Here is a 22,776-nt window from a genome sequence, read left to right as displayed (position 1 = left end):
GCATTTATTACGGGGGCACAATTCTCGTGAATGTGGGCTAACATTTGCATGCACTAACGTGTCTTTAAGGTTTCTGTTGCCGCGAAAGGTAGCCCTTGGTACATCGGGGAATGCTTTTCCCAGACGGTCGTTACTTGATAACATTGGGTGGTATTTTTCGTAGGATGTTGTTTATGTTTGGGATGGCGTTAGAATATTTTGTTACAAACAGCTGGCTACCTCTCAAATTCTGGTGTCACCTTACCCCCATCTTCCCTTTTTTGAAACAACCGTACATATATATGCTGTGCCGAGGAGAGCATATGTCGCCTTGAAAAGGAGACGTCCACTTGACGAAACATTGGCTACTGCTTTAACCTTGGTCTCGTTTTGCTCATCGTTTGGAATTTCCATCTCCTGCATTTCTCCTGTCTTCCATGGACATTGTAGTTAATTTTGAGCCTTAGTGTGTAAAAGAGCGTTTCGTTAAAAAGTAAGTGGGCCTATAGTGCATAATTTACGGCGAGTTTGATGACGCATATCTCCAAACTGACTTCATTCTAGAAATTTATCCCAAATGGATAAGCCTGATGAACTCACCGGCTACAATCCGTAAGTTGCAGTATACTCCGTAATGTAATTAATCCGAAGGTTATTTATGGATTGTTTGTTAATTAGTTGAACGTGTGTTACGTATTTCTCGTGTAATCAATGCCCGCTTCTCTGAACAATCCAGCTCAAGGACTAGATTTATGGCATCGATACTAGGCGTTCTTTTTTAGTGGCATGAATATTAAAAATGATCACGCTATATATACACCACCGGGCGGTCGACAAATTATACCCTAGGCAACATCCACAGAGCACATTATATAACACAGATGCATGCCTACTTACTCTTACTACATGTATGCACATATATACACACAGTTCCTCGTATACCAGCTACATTCCTAATTCAGCAAGGAAAATAACTGTCCTCTTAGTGCTATGTTTTACCAACTGACCGATGAAGTAGTACTCCTGTAGGATCTTTTTATTAACCACATAAAGAAAAACCTTGCATGACATCTTCGGTTTGTGGAGAGGAGGCATTGGCTCTTGTAGACAAATACAGTGCACACTCACTAAACGAAACCTCAGGGAATCTGCACAAGGTCCGTTTCCCAGGAGTCATAGTTCAATTAATTAATTAATTAATTAATTAATTGAATAATAATTAAACAATAAATTAATTAATATATTTCTTGCTAATAGAGGTTATTACAATTACGAAGGAAATGTCACACAGAAGGAGGTGCCAAAGTAAAATCTGTCAGGGGGACCTCCTGTTATAACATGTATAAAGATGTAGAATATACGCTTAGCAACGAAGGTAAGATCAGTTGGAAGATACAAGTCAACATTTTAGAATTAATCAAGCATCTTGTAGTTGAAGATTACACAGAAATAATCAAGAATAATTCTATATTGAAATACACAATAAAGTACGAACATTAGAGTAATTGAGTAGGAATATCATGACAAAGTGTGATTTCCCAAGAGACTGCGCACAATGCTAAACAAGATGCTCCCTTGAAAGGCTACAAATACTTTATTGACCACAGCAGATAATAAGTGTCGCAGATTTGGTTACAAAGCGTTTTTTTTTCTCAATGTTTTTACTTGCACGCTGTCGGTATCTAGAGCTAGGATCACAAAGCATGGGCGCCATAGCGTGAAACTACTGCAAACTTCCATAGTGCAATAGTGGAACGAGCCTTCGACGATTGGTCGACGGCGCCTGTCTTTCGCGCAACGTCAGCAAAACCGCGAAATGGCCCAATCTGATATTATGTGTGCAGACCGATTACGCATGAATAGACGTAAGGAAAGCAAAAAAACTGATTCGACGCATTTTGGCTAATGACGACAAAGGCGTCGTTAAAGGCGCATTAATATGCCGAACAAAGTTGATTTTTTTTTCGTGTGCGTGTGAATATCCAGAGATGGCCCTGTTCCCAAGAGAATAGAAGATAATTACTCGAAGTGCGCGCAAGCACACACACACACACACACACACACACACACACACACACACACACACACACACACGCACGCACGCACGCACGCACACACACACGCACGCACGCACACACACACACACACGCACGCACGCACGCACGCACACACACACACGCACGCACGCACACACACACACACACACACGCACACACGCACACACACGCACGCACGCACGCACACACACACATACACGCACGCACGCACGCACACACACACACACACACGCACACGCTTTAGTCAATATTTTTTTATCTCCGCTTACGCGGCAGTTCTTTCATTGGTTTGTTGCAAAACCAACCTTTTTTTTATGGCTGAATACAAACACGAACGAGCATACGAACAGAAAAGAGGATGCTGCCGCTGAATGACTTTATATATTTTTCGCTTATGTGATATGTCCAATCGACAAAAGATAGAATTGTTTGCGTACTTTGTGAGCAACGTAATTATTTTTAACATTCCAGGGCGCTCGCAACACGAATAATGGCTGTCGTCTGGTGGCTCTTCGCACTGGTCCTCATCTCGTCCTACACTGCCAGCCTTGCGTCGCAGTTAATCGCCCAGCACTTGCAGGCGCCTCTCATACAGAGCATAGGAGACCTCGCCAAGCAGTCCAAGATCAACTACGGGTGCGTCTCCAAAAGCGTGACGAGAGGACTCCTAAAGGTACGTTAACAGGCGAAGTGTTTGTCTGTCATGGGTGATGCAAATTTGACAGGCAATCATAATGTCCTGTCATGAATGACCGTTAAGCAAAATTAGTGAGCTAGCTGGTGCACGCACACTGTTTACGAAGCAGCTTGCCGTTTTCGCCTTCTGACTTCTAAGCCGGCATAGTATATAGGGGTTATAGATTTAGCCCGCGGCTTTGATCCCGGCTGTAGCGGTCGCATTTTAATGAGGTGTAAAGAGCAGAGACGCTCCTGTAATAAGATTTAGCTGCAATCTCAGGTGGTTAGAATTGATCCGGACTCCGCCACTGTGGCATCTATTATAGCCCTTACTACTTGCTGCATTAAATGCCATAATTTATGCCTTGATTTGAAAACACTTCTTTTTTTCATTGGCGGAAAGAAAAAGAAGTTATTGCCGGAGTTACCGGAGCCATACTTTCATGAAACATCGGCGCCTGTACATGACTGCAATGTCACGCATTTTTTTTTCCTATTTGCGTTGGTTTGGGGGTATAAGAAGGTGTTTAAGCTCGGCTGTTGGATCCTCTAGTTCTTTCAGAACAAGATGTGTTCCTTGTTTACCGATAAACAAACAACTAGAACTGGGTATCCCGCTGCCAAAATTTACATCACCACGGGCTCGTGCGAGAATTTCAGATCTCGGTCAGCAACCTGCAGTTCAGTATTCTGTATTTACTAGCTTACAATGCCAGCGCTCGCAGTAGCAGGGACCTCTTTATTATTGCAGAAGCATAATTCCCTAATGCAGTTTCCATAGACCTCCAGATAATCCCTGTAAAATAAGTCGTTTTCACATTATTACTGCGGTTTACTCTACTGTTCTTGATCAGTTTATCTTTAAGATATTTCGCTGTTCTCTTTCTTTCAAAACCGAACGTTAAAACGAGACATTGAATATTTGAAATAACCCCGCAAAGAGTAATAGTGAGGCCGTGACGGCTGCATTTCGATTGAAATCAAATTCAGGAAGTTCTTGTACTTAGGTTTAGGTGCACGTTAAAGTACACCAGATGGTCAAAACTATTCAGCAGTCCCCGAATGCGGCGTACCTCAAGAAGAGATCGTGGTTTTGAAACCTAGAATCTCGGAGTTCAAATAATTAGGTCGTGCATAGGTGTTGCAAAGACTAACTTCCAAATAAAATTAATTTATTCGCAATTTGTGGGTGAAGAAAGAAAGAAACGGCAAAAACTGTTCAGTTATTCATGGTATCGCGATTTGCTGTTTCATCATTCATTTTTATACTATATCTTCAGCTTTAGCTGCTAACTTCAGGATCGACATGTGTCATACCCAACGTTGGTTCTAGCCGGCAGCTAACTGAGGTGCATGCAATGTAATAATAATTAGCCAGAGCTACCTTGAAACGTATACGAACGGAAATATATAAATATCACCCTGCCATTTTATACATTCTTTGTTTGATTGTTTTTTTCTATGTTTCATTACATCTGTGTTGACGAAATTAATCTTCAAAGCGGAATTAGTAACTTTTGCTCATGCAAGAAACGATAACCGGGTGAACGAGCTTGGTTCCGCTAACTAAGCAACGTCAATGAATTTGCAAGGGGGTCGCGGCAGGTTTTTAAAAATGGCGGCCGCTCAACACGGTTGCTGTTTAGAATTGCAGATTTTCTAACTCGGGAAAGTGAAAAACAGAGGACATTATCACTGTGCACTGGTAAAACGAAAGCCGCACTCCCAAGAAGGCCGTATTACAGTCATCATTAATTCTGTACTCAGTGAGCTGTGGGGCGTTGTGGGTGGTAAGATTATAATTTAAAGGCCGAAAGACGATGTCACCTAAAATCAACACTAAATCAACTAAATTCAAGTGGTACAGGCCAATACGTGCACCTTGTTCGACCAACGAAATTCGTTAAGGCAGGTACATGCCGGCCAGGAGACTGAAGCAAGTCAAGAGATTGGTATTTGTTTCACACTTTTATTTGTGGTTCACTCTTTTGAAACGCTTGTCTCATAAGTTTCTTTTTTTTAAAGAGTAAGTCTGCTTATTCTAACTTTGCAAACGATTCGCTCTAGCTCCTAATTATTAATGTATAAACAAAAGACGGTACCGGGTAGTCCTTTTTTGTTATTACTTAAACTAAAAAAATAATAAAACTGAGAGTCAGCCTTGCATCCCATGTTCTGCGGTACCCGTAAATTTATGCATGCATGGATGGGGGCTTAGGGAAACTCGCACTGAGTTCACAGGACAGCAGAGACTTGAATTGATGAAAAGTGAACTAACAAGGGAGGACTCAGACCGGGCGCAATGCTTCGGCAAGGCGACTTAGCTTCTTCAAGATAAATTCGGCTTTCTGGGACAGAATTTCACATAGCTTCCTCTCCTCCAAAGGGAGCAGCCTAAGTGAGTAAAGGCAAGCCGAAGGCTGGGTAAGGGAGGTTGTAGTGTCGAGCATTATGGTGTCGTTTGGGATAATGAGACTGCGTGCGTTTGCTGCAAGTTCTTCGCGAGCGTCTTTAGTGGTGATTGCAGGCGGTTTGTGAACATTCTAAAACAAGAAAACAAAGGAGCAGAGTTGAAGAAAAAAAAATGAAATTTGTACACATTTTCCCACCTAAGGGTGACACCGGGCCTCACTCGGGACACTGTTTCGGATAATAAACGTTTCTTTCTGTCTCTCTCTCTCTCTGTAGAAACCTTCCTCATGGAAACTCCGTGATAAGACTTCCCTTGTTTACGCAGCGCTCATAAAGTAAACATTTATATTGGAGAAGGAACGCCCAGCATCTCTACTTTTTTTCTTTTTGTGTAGATAACATATTTCACTCGTATAGGCCGATGTTTACTCCAAGAGATACCACATGAAAGAGTTCAAGTTGCGTCCGCTGTCGCCTTCTTGCTTCGAATTATAGGGTAAACTGCAACTTTTCGATTCTGCCGTAAAGTGCTCTTTTTATGCTTTGAAGGCATTTGAGTGCTTCCGTTTTGGGAGAGGTTAAATATGGCTAACCGCTGAAGAGCATGGACTTACCTGTTGAGCACTTTTCATGAATCTTCAAGGGTGAAACAAGCCGGTCGTTCCAAGATAGGCGGAAAAATTTGGGACGAATCAATCTACCACCAGAATCACCGATATGCTGGCTTACCAGCCATGTGTGTCAATAAAACAGATACCATAGCACCAGATTTCGCGGTAGTAAGAATATTGTGAGATAATATTCTTTATGTGAATGCTTCATGTTGATTTGCTAAAGACTCGCAATGCAGACCGAACCAAAGAACTTCAGTAAGGTGCGAAGCCGAGCTAGTTTGCGAAGCAACATCTTTCGGAGGGAACCGCGTCCAATAGCACTGATTTCGAACGCGGAGTTGGCAGTCAGCGTTCAGTGCGCGTATTTGTCATTTGCTTGTCCCTTATTTTGCCCCCCCCCCTCTTTACAAGAAAAAAAAAAAAAACTTCCTTCTGAACATGCGTTTGCCGTTGCTTCGATGCACGGTCGAAGCTGGTTCATTCCGTAGGGGATCTCGAGGACATAAAATGCAAATGTTGTGCAAATGGAGCTCGCCGCATGAGGCAGTCACTTACATTGTGTGCTGAAAAGATACAGGCAAATCAGGAGGACGCAGAGACGACGTAATGTTGGCCAGCGGTGACGATGCTTATCGAGCCTCCTAATCAAAGAAACAAACAATGTAGAGCCCGCTTTTTCCTCATTATGCACGCGCGATTAATCAGTAGTCTTGAGGCTGAATAACGTTACGGGAAAATTAGATGCTGGTATTTCCTTTCTTCGTTTTTCGCAGGAGTCTACTGACCCACACTTGCAGAGGCTCTGGTCAACGATGGAAATGTCCGGGCCGCACGCTTTTTTCGACTCGCTGTCTACCGCTGTAGTCAAGGTACGCGACGAGGGCCTGGCAGTGCTCATGGACTCGCAGACCATCGAGTACCTGGTCTCTCATGACTGCAGCCTCGCGCAACTGCCGGGTCACCTTGAGACCGGAGGATTTGGCTTCGCCATGCCTCAGGGTGAGAGCAGCCACCGTTACGCGCATGTGATGGCGGCCAATCGCGGCACGTGCAGCTAATAAAAATAACAGGGCTGCTACAAAGCTTCGTTATAGCGTATCCGTGTGTAGTGACCGTTCGTCTAGACTGAAAAGGAGCAGACGTGCCAATTTGCTTTCCATTAGGCGTACGTCCATTGATTAGCGGTGTAACTTTCGGTACAAATAAATTTTTTATTTCTGTATAGTGTCTCGTGTGAGCGTGATTCGAGTTATCGTGATGTAGGCGTGCCGTATTCCACCTGCAGTGTTGCCGTAAACTTACACCACTTAACTGGCATTTGGAGAGGCTTTAAATGTCGATGTTTGCCTCGAGAAGCGCTGCCTAAGACGAGTGACTTGAGCTGCAGAATATTGTTGGACCATGGCGGCGTCCTGGTTGTGACTTGCGCCCTACTAGGCGCTTACAGAGTTTCTGCGGGAACTGAGACTGCAAATGACGTGTGTGCTGGTAAAACCCGTGCGCGTGCACTCGTAAATATGTCTGGGTGTGTGTACACCTTTAATGCGACAGCTTTCTTTTGGTTCCAGCCACCACTTTCCAGTTTGTGTGTTTCTGACCATTTACGTGACCTTGAAAGTAACCTTGGCGGGCGCCGATGTATGTATACGCAGGAATGTCTATAGCATGTCCCACGTTACATGTGGCAAAGTATTAAAGTATGCAAGTCTCACGTAGCTTGACAGAACTAAGGCACCGTTGCTTGCCGTTACTCAGAAAGCCAGAATACTTTCGGTGTTTCGCTTAATAATTAATTTCCTATTAATGATGTCACGCAGGTAGTCGTATGGCACTTCTTTGTGTTTTTCTGGCTGTCTGTCAGGCTTGGACAAAAGTTTTATATAGTTTGTATCGAGGAGCAAAAAGCTACTGGTTCGGAAACTTTTCAGGTGCTCTAAAATTAGTTCACGTACACTCTTGCTCTGAGTGTAATGTTGGAATAGTTGATTATTGAGTCATAAGTAGTTATGGAATCACGCCAAATAAAAAAAATATAGTCTGACTTGCTCCAGCGACGGTAAACTTTACCGTGGTCCTAACCCGCGAAGTAGGACTTGCCAATTTCTAAATATAAGTGCCAGTTACGCGTATATATATATATATATATATATATATATATATATATATAGATATATATATATATATATATATATATATATATATATATATATAGATATATATATAGATATATATATATATATATATATATATATATATATATATATATATATATATATATATATATATATATAGTGTAGAAAAGTAGACACGTACGAGAAGTCTCGTGTACGGCCGTGTCAGCCTGGGCCAGCTTTGTCAGGGTGAACAGGGTACGTGGGTATATAGTATTAGTTACGCGCGCTGCTGCACGCTGGCGGGCGTGTACGCAGCAGCCCTGAGCATTATTAATATCGCATCATTGGAAGACCTGACAAACACTCTAAAATGTGCGCATGAACCATTAATATCACATCGCCGATAAACCGGGTCACTGGCAGGTTGTATGGAGAAGCACGAAAACATACAGGAAAAAAACATTAACAATTTTTTAGTAGCATAGCTAGGGTGCATGCATAATCCATACAATGGGGTAGTGTTAATAAACATGCAAAATCAACAACACGTTGTACTATGGTAACATACTGTCAAGTTTTTACCTGGCTTTTGCTTAAGTCACATGCAAAACGCCGGGCACGAACGCGCCTCGATGGTGCAGAGTGGTCCAAAGGGAACACCAGCTGGCCGCAGTGGCCCGTGAGGTGTTGCGTGAGGGGTGAGTACGTCGCCGCGAAGCCATGTCACACTTGCTGTCGCTCTCGCAAGCCTGTTTTATGCGCGCGTTCCTTATCTACGCAAACTCTCGCCTGCGTTCTGACTGCGCTTTGGTAAGGCCCAATAAAAACCTGCTCGCCGGTCCGCGAGGTATTCATAGCTCGAAGGACGCTCAGCATCATTCAATTGGACATTGGGCCACCCTGAAATGTCAGGACGGCCCACACTCAAATCTCAACTTGACCCGCCGCTAAATTTAGGTCCGCCCACTCTCAACTTCCAATTTGGCCCACCCTCACATTAAGTTGTCCAAGCCCTATATTTGAAGTTTGCCTATCCCCAAATGTAAGTTGGCCAGCCCTAAATTTCAAGTTGGCCCACATCCAGATTTTACTTTGGCCCACCCCCAAATTTATATGGACCCATTCCGAAATTCCATGTTGGCCCACGTTCGAATTTCACGTTGCCCCCACCCCCTAATTTAAGCTGGCCCATACCCAAATTTCAGTTGGCCCATTCATACAGTAAGCTTCCCCATGCATATTCTAAGGATCTCTAAGTATCTCTATATGTATCCTCTTCTTATATATATTTTTTAGCTTTGAATTCTTCCTTATCACTTAAAGGTAACCAACCATCTATACTTACACTACCACAACTATTTATTGAGATAACTTTGCAAATTAGGCATTTTTGGATGGACACAAGACACTACACTTCTCGCGTGACAGGGTTGGGTAACTCGCGAAGGAATGCCTCACGCATTATGTTCTCCACGTCACAGGTCAAATTACCCAGAATTTTTGAGCTCAAAGCACTCGCGATATTCTTAGCCACAGTAATCATCATTTGAATGCACAGCTTGCATTGGTGTTTGTGACATGGATGACAAGCGTGCCAAAACACAACGACTTTTAATTTTCGAAGGATTAAGCATATTCCGGTAAATTACTGCAACGGTGATGCACTGCATGGGGTGGTTCTGGTAAAAACTTTTTAAAGCGGCCGCGTTGCGAAAATTTTTTTTGTTTCTTAAAAAGTCGTTTATGTTTCTTAAAAAGTTTCTTAAAAAAAGCTCGGGCCAAACTCCAACGTGGCCTATTCATATACATGTAAAACACCAAAATGTTTCTCTGAGATACCCCCTGAATTGATTTTACTGAAATTTGTTGTATTAAAAGAGAAAGTTAAATTCTAGTGACTGTTGCAAACGGAATGTTGATTTAGGGCCTGAATTTCGTTAGAAATCATTTCAAATATTTCGCAGTTTGAAAAAATATGGAAGCACTAATTTTACAAATTCATAGCTCTGCATCAAGAACGTATATCGCGGTTCTGTAAACGGCATCCATTAGATCACGCAAAGCGGACAAATTCGATATGTCATTTTACAGGTTATGTGATCTTGTTACGCTGTTTACAAGTGTTCAGCGAAAGCTGCATTTCCATATGATTGTATTTTTTTAGATTCTTGTGTGACATATCAGTTTTGTACACTTTAGATCTACTATGAGATGCAATTCGCAGAATTGTATTAACATTTTTTCGTTGCTGAGTTACAAAGTTGTAAACTTCATAGTTTTGTTTTTCGAGAATTCTTAGATGATTGTTTGCCAATTTTCAATGAAAAAAATTGACGGCCTATATCAAAACATTCGAAACCAACAGACACTAGATTTTACCTTTTTTCTGTTAACTGCAACAAACCTCGTCAATCTTGGTGCAGTGGTTGCCGAGAAAAAACGAATTCTCTTTTTCCATGTATTTATATAGGTGCACCCGAGCTAACGCTTCCTCTAAATGGCGAACTCAACCTACTCCGCGGGTCGGCCCAGCATTGCCCTATCTTCGCGATCGACCCATAAATTGGGAGAAATTCTGGACCTACACGGCTCGATAGACGCACGCCATTTTTTCAAGAACCTCGCCATATATACAGCTTCGCCGTTAAAAATGCTGCGCTAAGAGATGGGTCATGTCGGTTTGCTCTCTGTCTCGGAAAACCGAGACTACACCGGTATACGCGGTTGCACGTTGCCAAAAATTCAAGTGCAGCACAGAGTGCAGCAAGTTCTGTAACCATACTTTGCGGTCGCGTAAGGTGTACACTACGTGATTTCTATAGATGTTGCTAGGATGTTGGATGCATATGCACACATGTTGAGCTTCTCCGAAAAATCTGAGCATGTTTCTGGGTCCTGTGCATGTAGGAAAAATTAAATTAAGGGGAACATCCCAGAACGAGAACTCTCCAAGATATGCGCATCATTGTATGGCGGTCGGCGTGCTGCGGAATGTTGTATACGTGGTAATGATGTGTGTGTATACGTGGGGGGAGAGAGTGTATGCTGATGTAGTATGCGTTGGTTACTTATGTAAGGCTGAGTAGTACGAGTAGGATGATACACATATTTATATTACAGAACATATATGCATTCCGCACACCGTGAACCACCATTAACGCTACGCACATCCTACGACGCAGTTCTCGTACAGGAAGTTTCCACCTAACTGGTTTGCGTGAAGCCCGATGAGGCATAACGAATGTGTTAATGCCGTCATAGGCAATAGGAGGGTGTCGGCTGCGCGTGCATGTGTAATTTATGCTCTTGTTCTGAGTCCACTTTTAGTCCCCTTCCACACTCACTAGTCGGCTGTTAACCAGGGCACCTCATACTGCTTGCTATCCCCCATTTAGTCTAGGCTTAGGCATTTCTGGCCTAGGTTTAGCGCTTCCTTTCTACATATGGCATGTGGCCAACGGCGAAAGCGGACGGGCTCGTAGAATGCTTTACTCCGGTGCTCCTATTGTTATTGCGGACAACAGGTTGGTTGTCATTGTGCTGCAGTGGTAGCAATCAACCGCGCCCACAATGGGTCTAAACGGCGCATTGTCGACCTGGATTGGAAAAACGGTTGTCTGGCTTCACATCAAATTTTTCTACACACTATCCATAAATTTCTACGCACTAAGATAATGTGAAGTTGCTCGCTTTAAATCTTGCAGCGACAACACGCTTTCTTAATATCGGTTAATAGTACCCGATGCTGGTGCAGTTACCACATTGTACAAGGCACAAATAAAGAGATTGAATTTGAATATTGACATTCCGGTAGCAGGTGCTCATTCTGGTGGTGAGCATGCGCCTGACGTTTTGCATTTGGGAGAACGTTGAATTCATCCTCATCGCTGGAAGACAAGCAAGATAGCCTGAGGGAAGCCCACTCAGTGGCCCAATGTGTGCCCTCAGTGCACCAGCAGCAATGTATGCTGCGATGGCATGCACTCGGGCAACGTCCACTCGTTATCACGGGCTCCTCCAAAATTAATTACAGAGTCCTTGATGCTTTGTGTTCTCTGCATTCTCTGCAGTGCTCTCTATTTTTGCGACTGAGAGCTCTGAACTTGAGTTCTGGCGCACTAGCTGTTTCAAAACTTGCGAACTGATTGCAAGAACTTGTTCTTGAAGTTGAGGAGAGTAACTAGTTGCGCTTGTTGGTTTGAACAAGCACTTTGAAAACTGGTGTCACTGAGCAAGCAAACTTGCGCTGTCTTCCAACAGAAGGCCCAGTATGAAACTAATCACAGACAGCGCTGCACACACCGTGCCCAGTGCGTCGTATGCGAGATATCTATCTGATGTGGTGAAGTCTACACAGGGCAAACCCGGCCGATGCATTAACGATCGGCTTAGGGAACACCGCAACAATATTAACAACACTAGTCAAGGTCTTCTAGGCGTGCGCTGTTGTGACTGTTGGTGGAAACCTGTCGTCGACAAATGCAAAATTATTGAGGCTGTGTTAATTGCACGAGCGGAAATAACTGTGTCTCTTGTTCCTCGATAGCCTTGTGTGAAAAAGAGTTGACCTACCTTGATTCGAATGCCAGGGTGCTATAGCGGTACGGGCAGGTTCTGTGCGCATGTGTAATCTTCTTGTTCTTTTTTTTATTTTTTGCCTAGTGTTTACTTTTAGGCTAGCTGCACACCGGCGAAAAATTCATTTTTATTGAAAGTCAGTGCTATGCCTGTCTACTTTGTGTGCCTCCTTTGTCTTCCTCATTTTGTTTTCCTCAGCCTTCCATAGTAGCCTTCCACTATGTTCTCAAATGTTTCCAATATTCCTATGTTTGTATTTTTTAAAGAATTCTCTTTATAGAATTAATTAAATAAAATACCAGAAATGTAGTGGGTGCCTCTTCGAGGCGCCAACATCCTAACTACGCTTAATACAACATGGCGGCACCATGCAAACGGAAAATGTACCTACTGTCGTGGCTTGGCGAGATAGTAGCTGAGGCGTATTGTATAGCTAGGAACGAATGCCAGAACTTAGCTAACTTTAGCCAGCGTTTAAAAGTGCCCCCACAAACTGTCTAAACACGCCACCGAATGCGTGTTGTTTCCTAGTGTATGGAACCAGCCACACAGTTTTTCTAATCTGTTTAATTGCACGGTTAGTCGAGATGAATTTGTCAACTTCGCAGACATTCAATTTAGTCTAAATATGCTAGTGAGAAAGTTGCACAACCTCATTGAAAAAATCAAGTTCAATAGCTTTTAAATTCCCACGTGTCCTGCCATCATTTATTATGTGTTCGAAATAAAGCCTGCAAAATACAATAAGAATAACGTGACATGATTGCTTGCGCGCCGTTCTGGCCGTGCTCTGAAACGCGCCGCGTATGAAGTAACCGCGCAATTAGTCTGGCGTGCTGTCTTGTGTGCTAATCACTATCCTGCACTACCGCGAGTGTAGCACATCACTTGCGTAAGCTGCGGAGCTAGCGTCCGCACCGCGGCACTGAAAGCTAAGTTTTAGTGACAGCGCACCAGGCTAAACGTGTTGTCCGTTCATTCGCGGCGTGCAAACGCGTCAAACATGTCACGTGCCATTTTTCATATTTCGCGGAATCGTTTAATACCCCATTTCCAAGGAAAAACGATTACTTTGCAAGTGGGATGTTACAAGCCGCTGAAATAGATGTCTTTTAAAACATTACACAACTTTCTCTTAAGTTTTGCGCTTACGGTTACACTTTAGAACTTCGTTTATTAGTCTTAAGTATTTATGCAATTAGGCAGAATACAAAAGTGTTGTAGTTGGTCCATACAAAAACTGACAACACGGTGCGGTCCTACAGTGCGTGGGCATATGTTTAAACCTTGGCTAAAGTTAGCTTGGACACAATATCTATGGTACTGACAGCAGGCATAGTTTTCTGCAATAATTACTAATAATCAATTGAGGGAACTTTGGGGCTGTGGTTCAGCAGCCACAAAGGAATTATTGTTTCAATATTCTTTCAATAGTTTCAATGTCGACCATTTCCTAGAGGTCCTCTATTTGAATCTGGCTGCATGATGTTTTCATTGTTTACTCATTTTTTTTTATAACGCAGTACATTGCTGAACATAATCAAAATGTTTAAAGCCAGAAGGACGAAGTTTTGGAAAATACTTGTGCTAACCATCTTTCCGATGCTGGCTGAACGGCCCTGCTTGCCGCTCCCATAAGCGCTAGCACCACAGTACCTTGTAATAATTATTGTAGGAATATCTGTGTTGCCACAGATACTGTTTCTTTTTTGTCCCCTTCTTCTTTATTGTTTTTATTCCACATCACGGAACAGTGTTTCTGACGTAAGCAAATGTTCAACATTAAGGCTAGAGCCACAACATATTACATACATATCTTATGAAGGTGGCGCCATCACGTTGATGGTGTGAGGTACTAGTCTCAATTTGTGAAATCACAGCTGCACCAGCAAAAACTTAGAAAAGTTCTCTTGTGTCAGCGCTGTGCAGCCTAGAAGTAGGACGCCCATTGCATTGGTCGAACTTTCCTTACGTGCATTCTACGAGCCGAGTTTTCGCAGCAGCTCTAGAATGCACAAGAAAAAAAAAAAAAGAAAGAAGCTTTCTTCAGCGTTCTTTTTTCTTTTTTTCTTTGCTCTCTATTGTTTTCTACTTTTGGGCGCGACTGTGAAATTGTTGCCGAAATTTTGCTGAGCTCGTTATCTTAGGGAAGGTTGAACTTCGGGAGCGTTCGTGAGCGTTTTCAGGCAGAACCTACCATACCACCACTGTACTGTATAGGGTAATCTTGGCAGGCTGGAAACCCGAATGGGAGACTTGCCTCCCGAGAGTAATGAAATATACCTAGTCAGACGCCTTTATAACGAAGCGCTCGCGACCATGAAACTCCTTCTTTGTATAGGTCAATTCGTTGTAAAAGTGGCATATTATACTGTTTGCAACAGAATCGTCTAAACAACGCTTCTTCCGGACTCCCTTCTTCAGTGGTATTTCTTCTGTGTGCGGCCTACCTTCGATCATAGATTACCAACATGCCCACATGCACTTTCTTTCAAGTTAAGCACGTTCAGCGAAAGTAAACATTTATTTAAGACTGAATTCAGGGATAAACAGACGCAAATTTCCTGTCCTGTACACTTCCTCCGAAAGAACTGTACGACTGCAGTCAATGTAATTAGCATAGAGATTCACGGCTAGCTTCTCGGCAAAATCTAGGAGAAACGAGAGGTACAGCTGCCAAACGTTGAATACCACTATTGCCTGTCTTTGTCAATTGTTTTGTTTTGTTTTCCTCCAGGCAATTTATTCCTGTAGCCTTCGCCAGCCTTCGCACATCCTTCCTATTTTTGATGATTCCGCCAATGTCATTCATCAGTTCCAGGGAGATCACCAGGTGCATATGCGCGTATGTGTCGTTGAGGAAGAAAAGGGGGTGGTGGGAAGGGGGCTCTACCATAAAGACATTAAAGCCCAGACGCTTCCCACGTGGTCTTCGTGGTGGTATCGACAGGCGGTCCTTATGCGTAGCGCGCTGCAGTGGAAACTGATGAGAAAACTGGCGCCAGAGCGACGTGCCTGCAATTTAAATCGACAACTCCGTCGACGAGGCCACCTAAATTCTTTCATTGTAAAGGCGAATTCATTGTAGTTGTTGTCGGTGTACATGCATTCCCAATACATACGAAAGATACAAATTCGTCTCGGACATACGGAATCTTTCGTTGTAGATGCCTTCGTTAATTGTAGAGGCTTTCAACTGTACTCGGCTTTTACTGAGGTGCCGCGGTTCTGTAAACTTTTGACTCCGACTGTGTGGACGTTACGCGCACAGAACTTCTGAGCAGCCTGAAGTCACACTACATGCCTTGCAAACAAATAAACAAGTGACGGGTGGTCGTAGCTTATGTGGCGATTTTTTCGTCTTCACCTCTACGCTTGCATCGCCTTTTCCGACATAGTTGGCCCTCGAGATACGAGTACCTTCGAGCATGTCTTTTTGACAGCAGGGGCAAAACAGCGTTCTTCAGCAATCAAAATGTCTCTACGTGAGTGTACACAATTGCAAGAATTAGTACATGAACAATGTTTCGGAGAAACGAGTGGTCGAGTTTGAGCGAGAAATCAATTTAGGTGGGGCTTTGTCTTTCTCTACGCAAAGGGGATGTCCGTGCAAGGTATGAGGGGAACAACAAAGTATCTAGGCTTTACTTGCCTTTACCCACTAGTTCCACGGGATTCTGCTAGCATAGAAAGCAAGTAACAGCGAAGGAGTGAGGGATGAGCCTTCTTCGCCAAATAGGCTCTCTTCGTAAATGAGGTTTAGACTGTGGATTTTGGGGAACTTTTTCGATCATGATGTTTCCATGCGACTATACCCTTTCTTACGACCATGCATCAACGTTAGTTATTTTTCGCTTGGCACTGGAAGATACTGAATTGTTTCCGAGAGACTAAAAGAGCTGCACCAACTCGGAAAGAATACCAACGAACGAGAGATATCGAAGAGAGTATGTAATGGTGTAGAACCAAAACTACGTGCTACGTCTTTGAACCACGGGGAAAAAAACGAAGAAAAGTGCTATATACAACTACTAAACTTTGCAGTCTCAACGCAAATAAGAAAGGGCGTAGTGTTGCTGACATTGGGAAACATCTTAACGATGCTACAGAAGGCCAGGCAAGAACTTCTGCACAGGACAACCACCAATCCTGTGCATGATTTGGTCACGTTTAACTCAGTGCTAACTCAGTGTCTAACTCGGCAAGGTGCGCTGCAGTGACCACAGGATGGTAAGAACTCGAATTAGCCTAGACCTGAGGAGGGAACGGAAGAAACTGGTACATAAGAAGCCGATTAATGAGTTAGCGGTAAGAGGGAAAATAGAGGAACTCCAGATCAAGCTACAGAACAGGTATTCAGCTTTAACTCAGGAAGAGGACTTTAGTGTTGAAGCAATGAACGACAATCTTGTGGGCATCATTAAGGAGTGTGCAATGGAAGTCGGTGGTAACTCCGTTAGGTAGGATACCAGCAAACTATCGCAGGAGACGAAAGATCTGATCAAGAAACGCCAATGTATGAAAGCATCTAACCCTACAGCTAGAATAGAACTGGCAGAACTTTCGAAGTTAATCAACAAGCGTAAGACAGCTGACATAAGGAAGTATAGTATGGATAGAATTGAACATGCTCTCAGGAATGGAGGAAGCCTAAAAACAGTGAAGAAGAAACTAGGAATTGGCAAGAATCAGATGCATGCGTTAAGAGACAAAGCCGGCAATACCATTACGAATATGGATGAGATAGTTCAAGTGGCTGAGGAGTTCTATAGAGATGTTATACAGTACCAGTGGCACCCACGACGATAATGGAAGAGAAAATAGTCTAGAGGAATTCGAAATACCGAAGGTAACGCCGAAGAAGTAAAGAAAGCCTTAGGAGATATGCAAAGGGGGAAGGCAGCTGGGGAGGATCAAGTAACAGCAGATTTGTTGATGGATGGTGGACAGATTGTTCTAGAGAAACTGGCCACCCTGTATACGCAATGCCTCATGACCTCGAGCCTACCGGAATCATGGGAGAACGCTAACATAATCCTAATCCATAAGAAAGGGGACGCCAAAGACTTGAAAAATTATAGACCGATCAGCTTACTGTCGTTGCCTACAAAGTATTTACTAAGGTAATTGCAAATAGAATCAGGAACACCTTAGGCTTCTGTCAACCAAAGGACCAGGCAAGATTCCGTAAAGGCTACTCAACAATAGACCATATTCACACTATCAATCAAGTGATAGAGAAATGTGCAGAATATAACCAACCCTTATATATAGCTTTCATTGATTACGAGAAAGCGTTTGATTCAGTCGAAACCTCAGCAGTCATGGAGGCATTAAGGAATCAGGGTGTAGATGAGCCATACGTAAAAATACTGGAAGATATCTGTAGCGGCTCCATAGCCACCGTAGTCCTCCATAAAGCAAGCAACAAATCCCAATAAAGAAAGGCGTCAGGCAGGGAGATACGATATCTCCAATGCTATTCACAGCATGTTTACAGGGAGGTATTCAGAGACCTGGATTGGGAAGAAGTGGGGATAAAAGTTAATGGAGAATACCTTAGTAACTTGCGATTCGCTGATGATATTGCCTTGCTTAGTAACTCAGGGGACCAATTGCAATGCATGCTCACTGACCTGGAGAGGCAAAGCAGAAGAGTGGGTCTAAAAATTAATCTGCAGAAAACTAAAGTAATGCTTAAGAGTCTCGGGAGAGAACAGCAATTTATAATAGGCAGCGAGGCACTGAAGTCGTAAGGGAATACATCTACTTAGGGCAGGTAGTGACGTCGGATCCGGATCATGAGACGGAAATAATCAGAAGAATAAGAATGGGCTGGGGTGCGTTTGGCAGGCATTCCCAAATCATGAACAGCAGGTTGCCATTATCCCTCAAGAGAAAAGTATATAATAGCTGTGTCTTACCAGTACTCACCCACGGGGCCGAAACCTGGAGGCTTACGAAAAGGGTTCTACTCAAATTGAGGACGACACAACGAGCTATGGAAAGAAGAATGATGGGTGTAACGTTAAGGTATAAGAAAAGAGCAGATTGGGTGAGGGAACAAACGCGAGTTAATGACATCTTAGTTGAAATCAAGAAAAAGAAATGGGCATGGGCAGGACATGCAATGAGGAGGGAAGATAACCGATGGTCATTAAGGGTTACGGACTGGATCCCAAGGGAAGGGAAGCGTAGCAGGGGGCGGCAGAAAGTTAGGTTGGCGGATGAGATTAAGAAGTTTGCAGGCACGGCATGGCCACAATTAGTACATGACCGGGGTTGTTGGAGAAGCATGGGAGAGGCCTTTGCCCTGCAGTGGGCGCAACCAGGCTGATGATGATGATGATGATGATGATGAACTGAGTGCTGTGGAAATGATTGACAAAGAACATAGGGTCTCAATACAAGCTTGAACGTCAACAGTTAATAGCCCAAACTAGAGCGCTTAACCAGGCGAGGGCAATGGCAGAGTCTTTGGTACCAACAACCTATCTTCCGAGGCTGCTTGCCGCCGGAGTTCGACTAACATTACCCTCGCCAGCTTGAAGGGTTATTATGGTGGTCTGGTATAGCCAGCCTCTGGGCGCACAAGTGCATTTATCTCAGCTAGCTAGCCACAATAAATCCGGACTACACGCTACATCTGGCTCCATATCGTGCCGCTTCGAGATCACGCTCTGTGTGTGTCTTAATTCAGCAAACCCTGGTGGTAGAAATTTTTTCCCAACTCATATTTTCGCAACTCATAATTTTTTCCCAACTCATTACGTATTTTCATTCCGTGTTCACACAGGTTAACTCTTCACTTCCACCTTTTAGCTGTGACTCATACCCTCCTATTGAAGACATCGTCGTATCTAGCTCAGGTGTTCTGAACATGATCCTCCATTTAGATACTAAAAAGAGCTGCGGCCCAGATGACATACCCAATTCTTTCCTCGTTCGCTACTCCCTTTGGACAAGCAGATACCTCTCCGTTATCTTCCGTAAATCATTATCAACCTCCACTGTTCCCCAATCCTGGAAGCTTGCTACGGTCATTCCGATATACAAATCCGGTAACGCTCAACTTCTGCAGAACTACAGACCCATTTCATTAACTGCCCACTCATGCAAGCTACTCGAACATATAATTTTCAAACACATCACGGAATTTCTTGAAAGCCATAATATCCTATCCAATTACCAACATGGTTTCCGTCGCGGATATAGCACCACTACCCAACTGATCGAATTCACGCACGATATTTGTCAGTCATTAGATTTAGGCGGACAGATTGACGGCATTTTTGTTGACTTATCCAAAGCTTTCGACACCGTCCCACACCCAAAACTCCTCTACAAGCTTAACTCCATTCTAAATAACCCTTCTCTGGTTGGTTGGATACATAGCTTCCTAACCCACCGTTCTCAGTCTGTGCAATTTAACGGCTCTATTTCCTCTCCTGTTAGTGTTTCATCCGGCGTCCCACAAGGTTCCGTTTTAGGCCCGCTTCTTTTCTTATTATATATTAATGACTTGCCGCATTGCGTGTCCGTTAGTATTCGTCTTTACGCTGATGATTGCGTCCTCTATCATAGTATTAACACACCAATGGATCATGATTTACTTAATGACTCCTTTGCAAAATTTTGTAGGTGGTGCAAGGAATGGCAAATGAACATTAATTTCTCTAAAACTGTTTCCATGTCCTTCTCCAGACGCCCATCTCCATCACTTTTCACGTACACTTTCCATGGTCAAGATTTAAAAAGAGTAACCAAATTTAAATACCTTGGTCTTCATTTCTCCCATGACATGTCATGGTCGAAACACATTGACATCACATGTAACAAAGCTTTTAGACGTCTCGGTTACCTCCATCGTTCACTGCGTAAGGCTCCAAAGGATACCAAACTGATGACGTATAAAACACTTATCCGACCTATTCTTGATTATGGCTGCATCATATGGAATCCTCATAAGAAATCCGATATTAAAAAGATAGAATCAGTCCAAAAGAAATCTGTGCGCTTCATTTTTCGCAACTATAGCCGAGATTTTTCCCCTTCTTCGCATTATACAGCTACAGGTCTTACAGTTCTTTCATCTCGCCGCCGCTTAGAATGCATGAAATTTTTACACACGCTTATTCATTCTGAGCGCCTTGATACACTAAATAATTATTTGAACTTTAGTCCACCTTCTATCACTAGGAGTTCTCATAATCTCAACCTTATCCCTTTCTTTTGCCGAACGGAGATGTTCAAGCACAGCTTTTTTCCACTGGCCATTGAACTCTGGAATGCACTGCCTGGAAGCATCCGCTCTTTACCTATGCAAGAATTTTTGAAAGCAATTACATATACTTGATATTCATATTTATTTTTGGGCCTGTATCTCGTTTTCTTGCTTTCCTTTTTTTTCTACCCACTCCTGCAATAGCCTCACCGAGGCTGCAGTATGTATAAATAAATAAATAAATAAATAAATAAATAAAATAAAAATATGGCCCTCCTTCGCCAACTACGGCTTCTAGCATAACCAGGTAATTGCTTTGGCGCCTTAATCATGATAACTTATTACCTGTTCAGAACTTTTGTCAGCGTTGCATGATGCGGGGAAGACTGAAAAAAAAAGAATCTTACAAGCACGAAATGCATTGTCGGGAGCCCGCACTAGTTAAGTATGGATTGAACAGAAATATTTATCATTCCTTGTGCGCAAGAAATGTCACACTTGGTGAGAAAGCATTTTCCTTTAAAATCGTAAGTGAAAGAACTAATATGGTGCGAACGTTCTCAGATGTCTAAGACCAGGTACTACTAAGGGAAGTTTATTGGATATAGAACAACGGCACAATAGAACCATAATTTGGAAAACAGTACGCGCTAATACTTGCAGGTAAAACAAACAGCTGTCTTCACCTTCCATACCGGCTCGCCCAGGATATTATATTTTGTATCATTCTATGGAAGTAAATAAGTTATATTAAACAGAATTAAATACGCACATAGTTGTACGTCCAGAAAGCGTTTATTTCAACAAAAGAAAATACGAACACTGAATCGGAGTGACCGGCACAATAAAACAAGGCCAATAGCATAAAAAGTCCCGAGCATTGTATATACTGCACGTTTTCGCAGAAACGACAGAGTCCACATGGCAACATTAACTTATTCCCACATATACCGACCAAAACACACACTCATGCGTAATCCAACTCTCACAATATATACAATTATGTTAAAACTTATTTTAGCCAAAGGCCCAGGCGCAATGGCCGCAAACGTGTTTGTCAACTATGGCTTCTCCTAGCTGACCTCCATCGTGGAGCCCGTGAAGCGCGATGCGACGAACAAGAAATGGTGGATTATTGGCTAAGATCAACTGAACAGAGAAGCTGTTGTCTATTGGCGAAGTGCACGCACAAGTTAGCTTTTATTGTTGAGCTGTTTACGATCAGGTATCAAAGCAAATTTGTGATTCCAACGCAGGGTGCCTTGATGGCTGCTTTTTGGTCGACATTTGAATGCTGTCCGCGCCACCGCACACTGCGCTTCACTGCCGCCGCACGGTATCTTAGTATGCACAGGTATTGTGCGTTTCCTGTCCACGAAAAACTGGCATTAAAGAAAAAATAAAGCGCGGACACCGCTGCGCAACTCCGCTTAACAGCTTCGCTGAAGCTAGGCGCTTGCCTCGCCGGCAGGTTTCCCTGAAATATGCCGAATTTACCGGGAGGTTGCGATTGGGTCGTATTATTGAGGATGTTGTGTCACTGAATGGTGCAGCGGTACTGCGTACCAGGCTTTTGAACTGAACTGGCCATGCCTGCGATCATGAAAACAAAGCACCAGTGGCACGCGCTGCAACGCGAATACGTGGTCGTCCCGACGCGACAGGAAGCGACCCTTAAAGTTTTAAACTGCCCGCGAGCGGAGCTATCGGCGATATAATATCACGAATGGAAACTTCACCTTGTCTCGTGTTTATACTGTCCCACTGTCGTGCGAGAGATCATGTGCTATAGGGCAGAAATGACACCGTTTGAACAATAGACACCGCGAGCAGCTGACGTCGAACTCGCCAACGTGCGCACGTGAGAAGGCTCTGTATTCTTCGATCAGCCGGCATTATCTAGCGCGCATAAATGCGTGGGAGAAAGGGCAGGTTTTTGTTCGGCTTGCATTGAAATGCGAGTATGACCAAAGACACTAAAAGTTGAGCCGCCATAACAGATTCTGCTCTTTTTTGTTAGTTTCTTGCTTTCTTTATCGCTCTCTCTCACGATTACGAAACAATACGTCTCAATAAAAAAGGAAGGAGGAGAAGCGTGAGCTGACCGCCTACAGCGCACT

The 22,776-nt window shown here is 43.3% G+C and overlaps 1 protein-coding gene across 4 annotated transcripts in view; it reads left to right on the top strand.

Moving 5' to 3' along the window:
• The window catches only part of LOC135905780 (glutamate receptor ionotropic, kainate 3-like), a 673,125-nt gene that overhangs the window by 634,943 nt on the left and 15,406 nt on the right, over positions 1-22,776 (top strand). For all 4 annotated transcript variants that reach the window (XM_070539667.1, XM_070539668.1, XM_070539669.1 and 1 more), the window contains 2 exons: positions 2,508-2,709; positions 6,514-6,739. In XM_070539667.1, the coding sequence (XP_070395768.1) occupies positions 2,508-2,709; positions 6,514-6,739 (428 nt within the window). The remainder of the gene's footprint in view (positions 1-2,507; positions 2,710-6,513; positions 6,740-22,776) is intronic.

Source organism: Dermacentor albipictus, chromosome 5 (genome assembly GCF_038994185.2).
Source record: "Dermacentor albipictus isolate Rhodes 1998 colony chromosome 5, USDA_Dalb.pri_finalv2, whole genome shotgun sequence".
Classification (NCBI taxonomy): domain Eukaryota; kingdom Metazoa; phylum Arthropoda; class Arachnida; order Ixodida; family Ixodidae; genus Dermacentor; species Dermacentor albipictus.
This window is presented reverse-complemented; position numbering and strand designations above follow the sequence as displayed.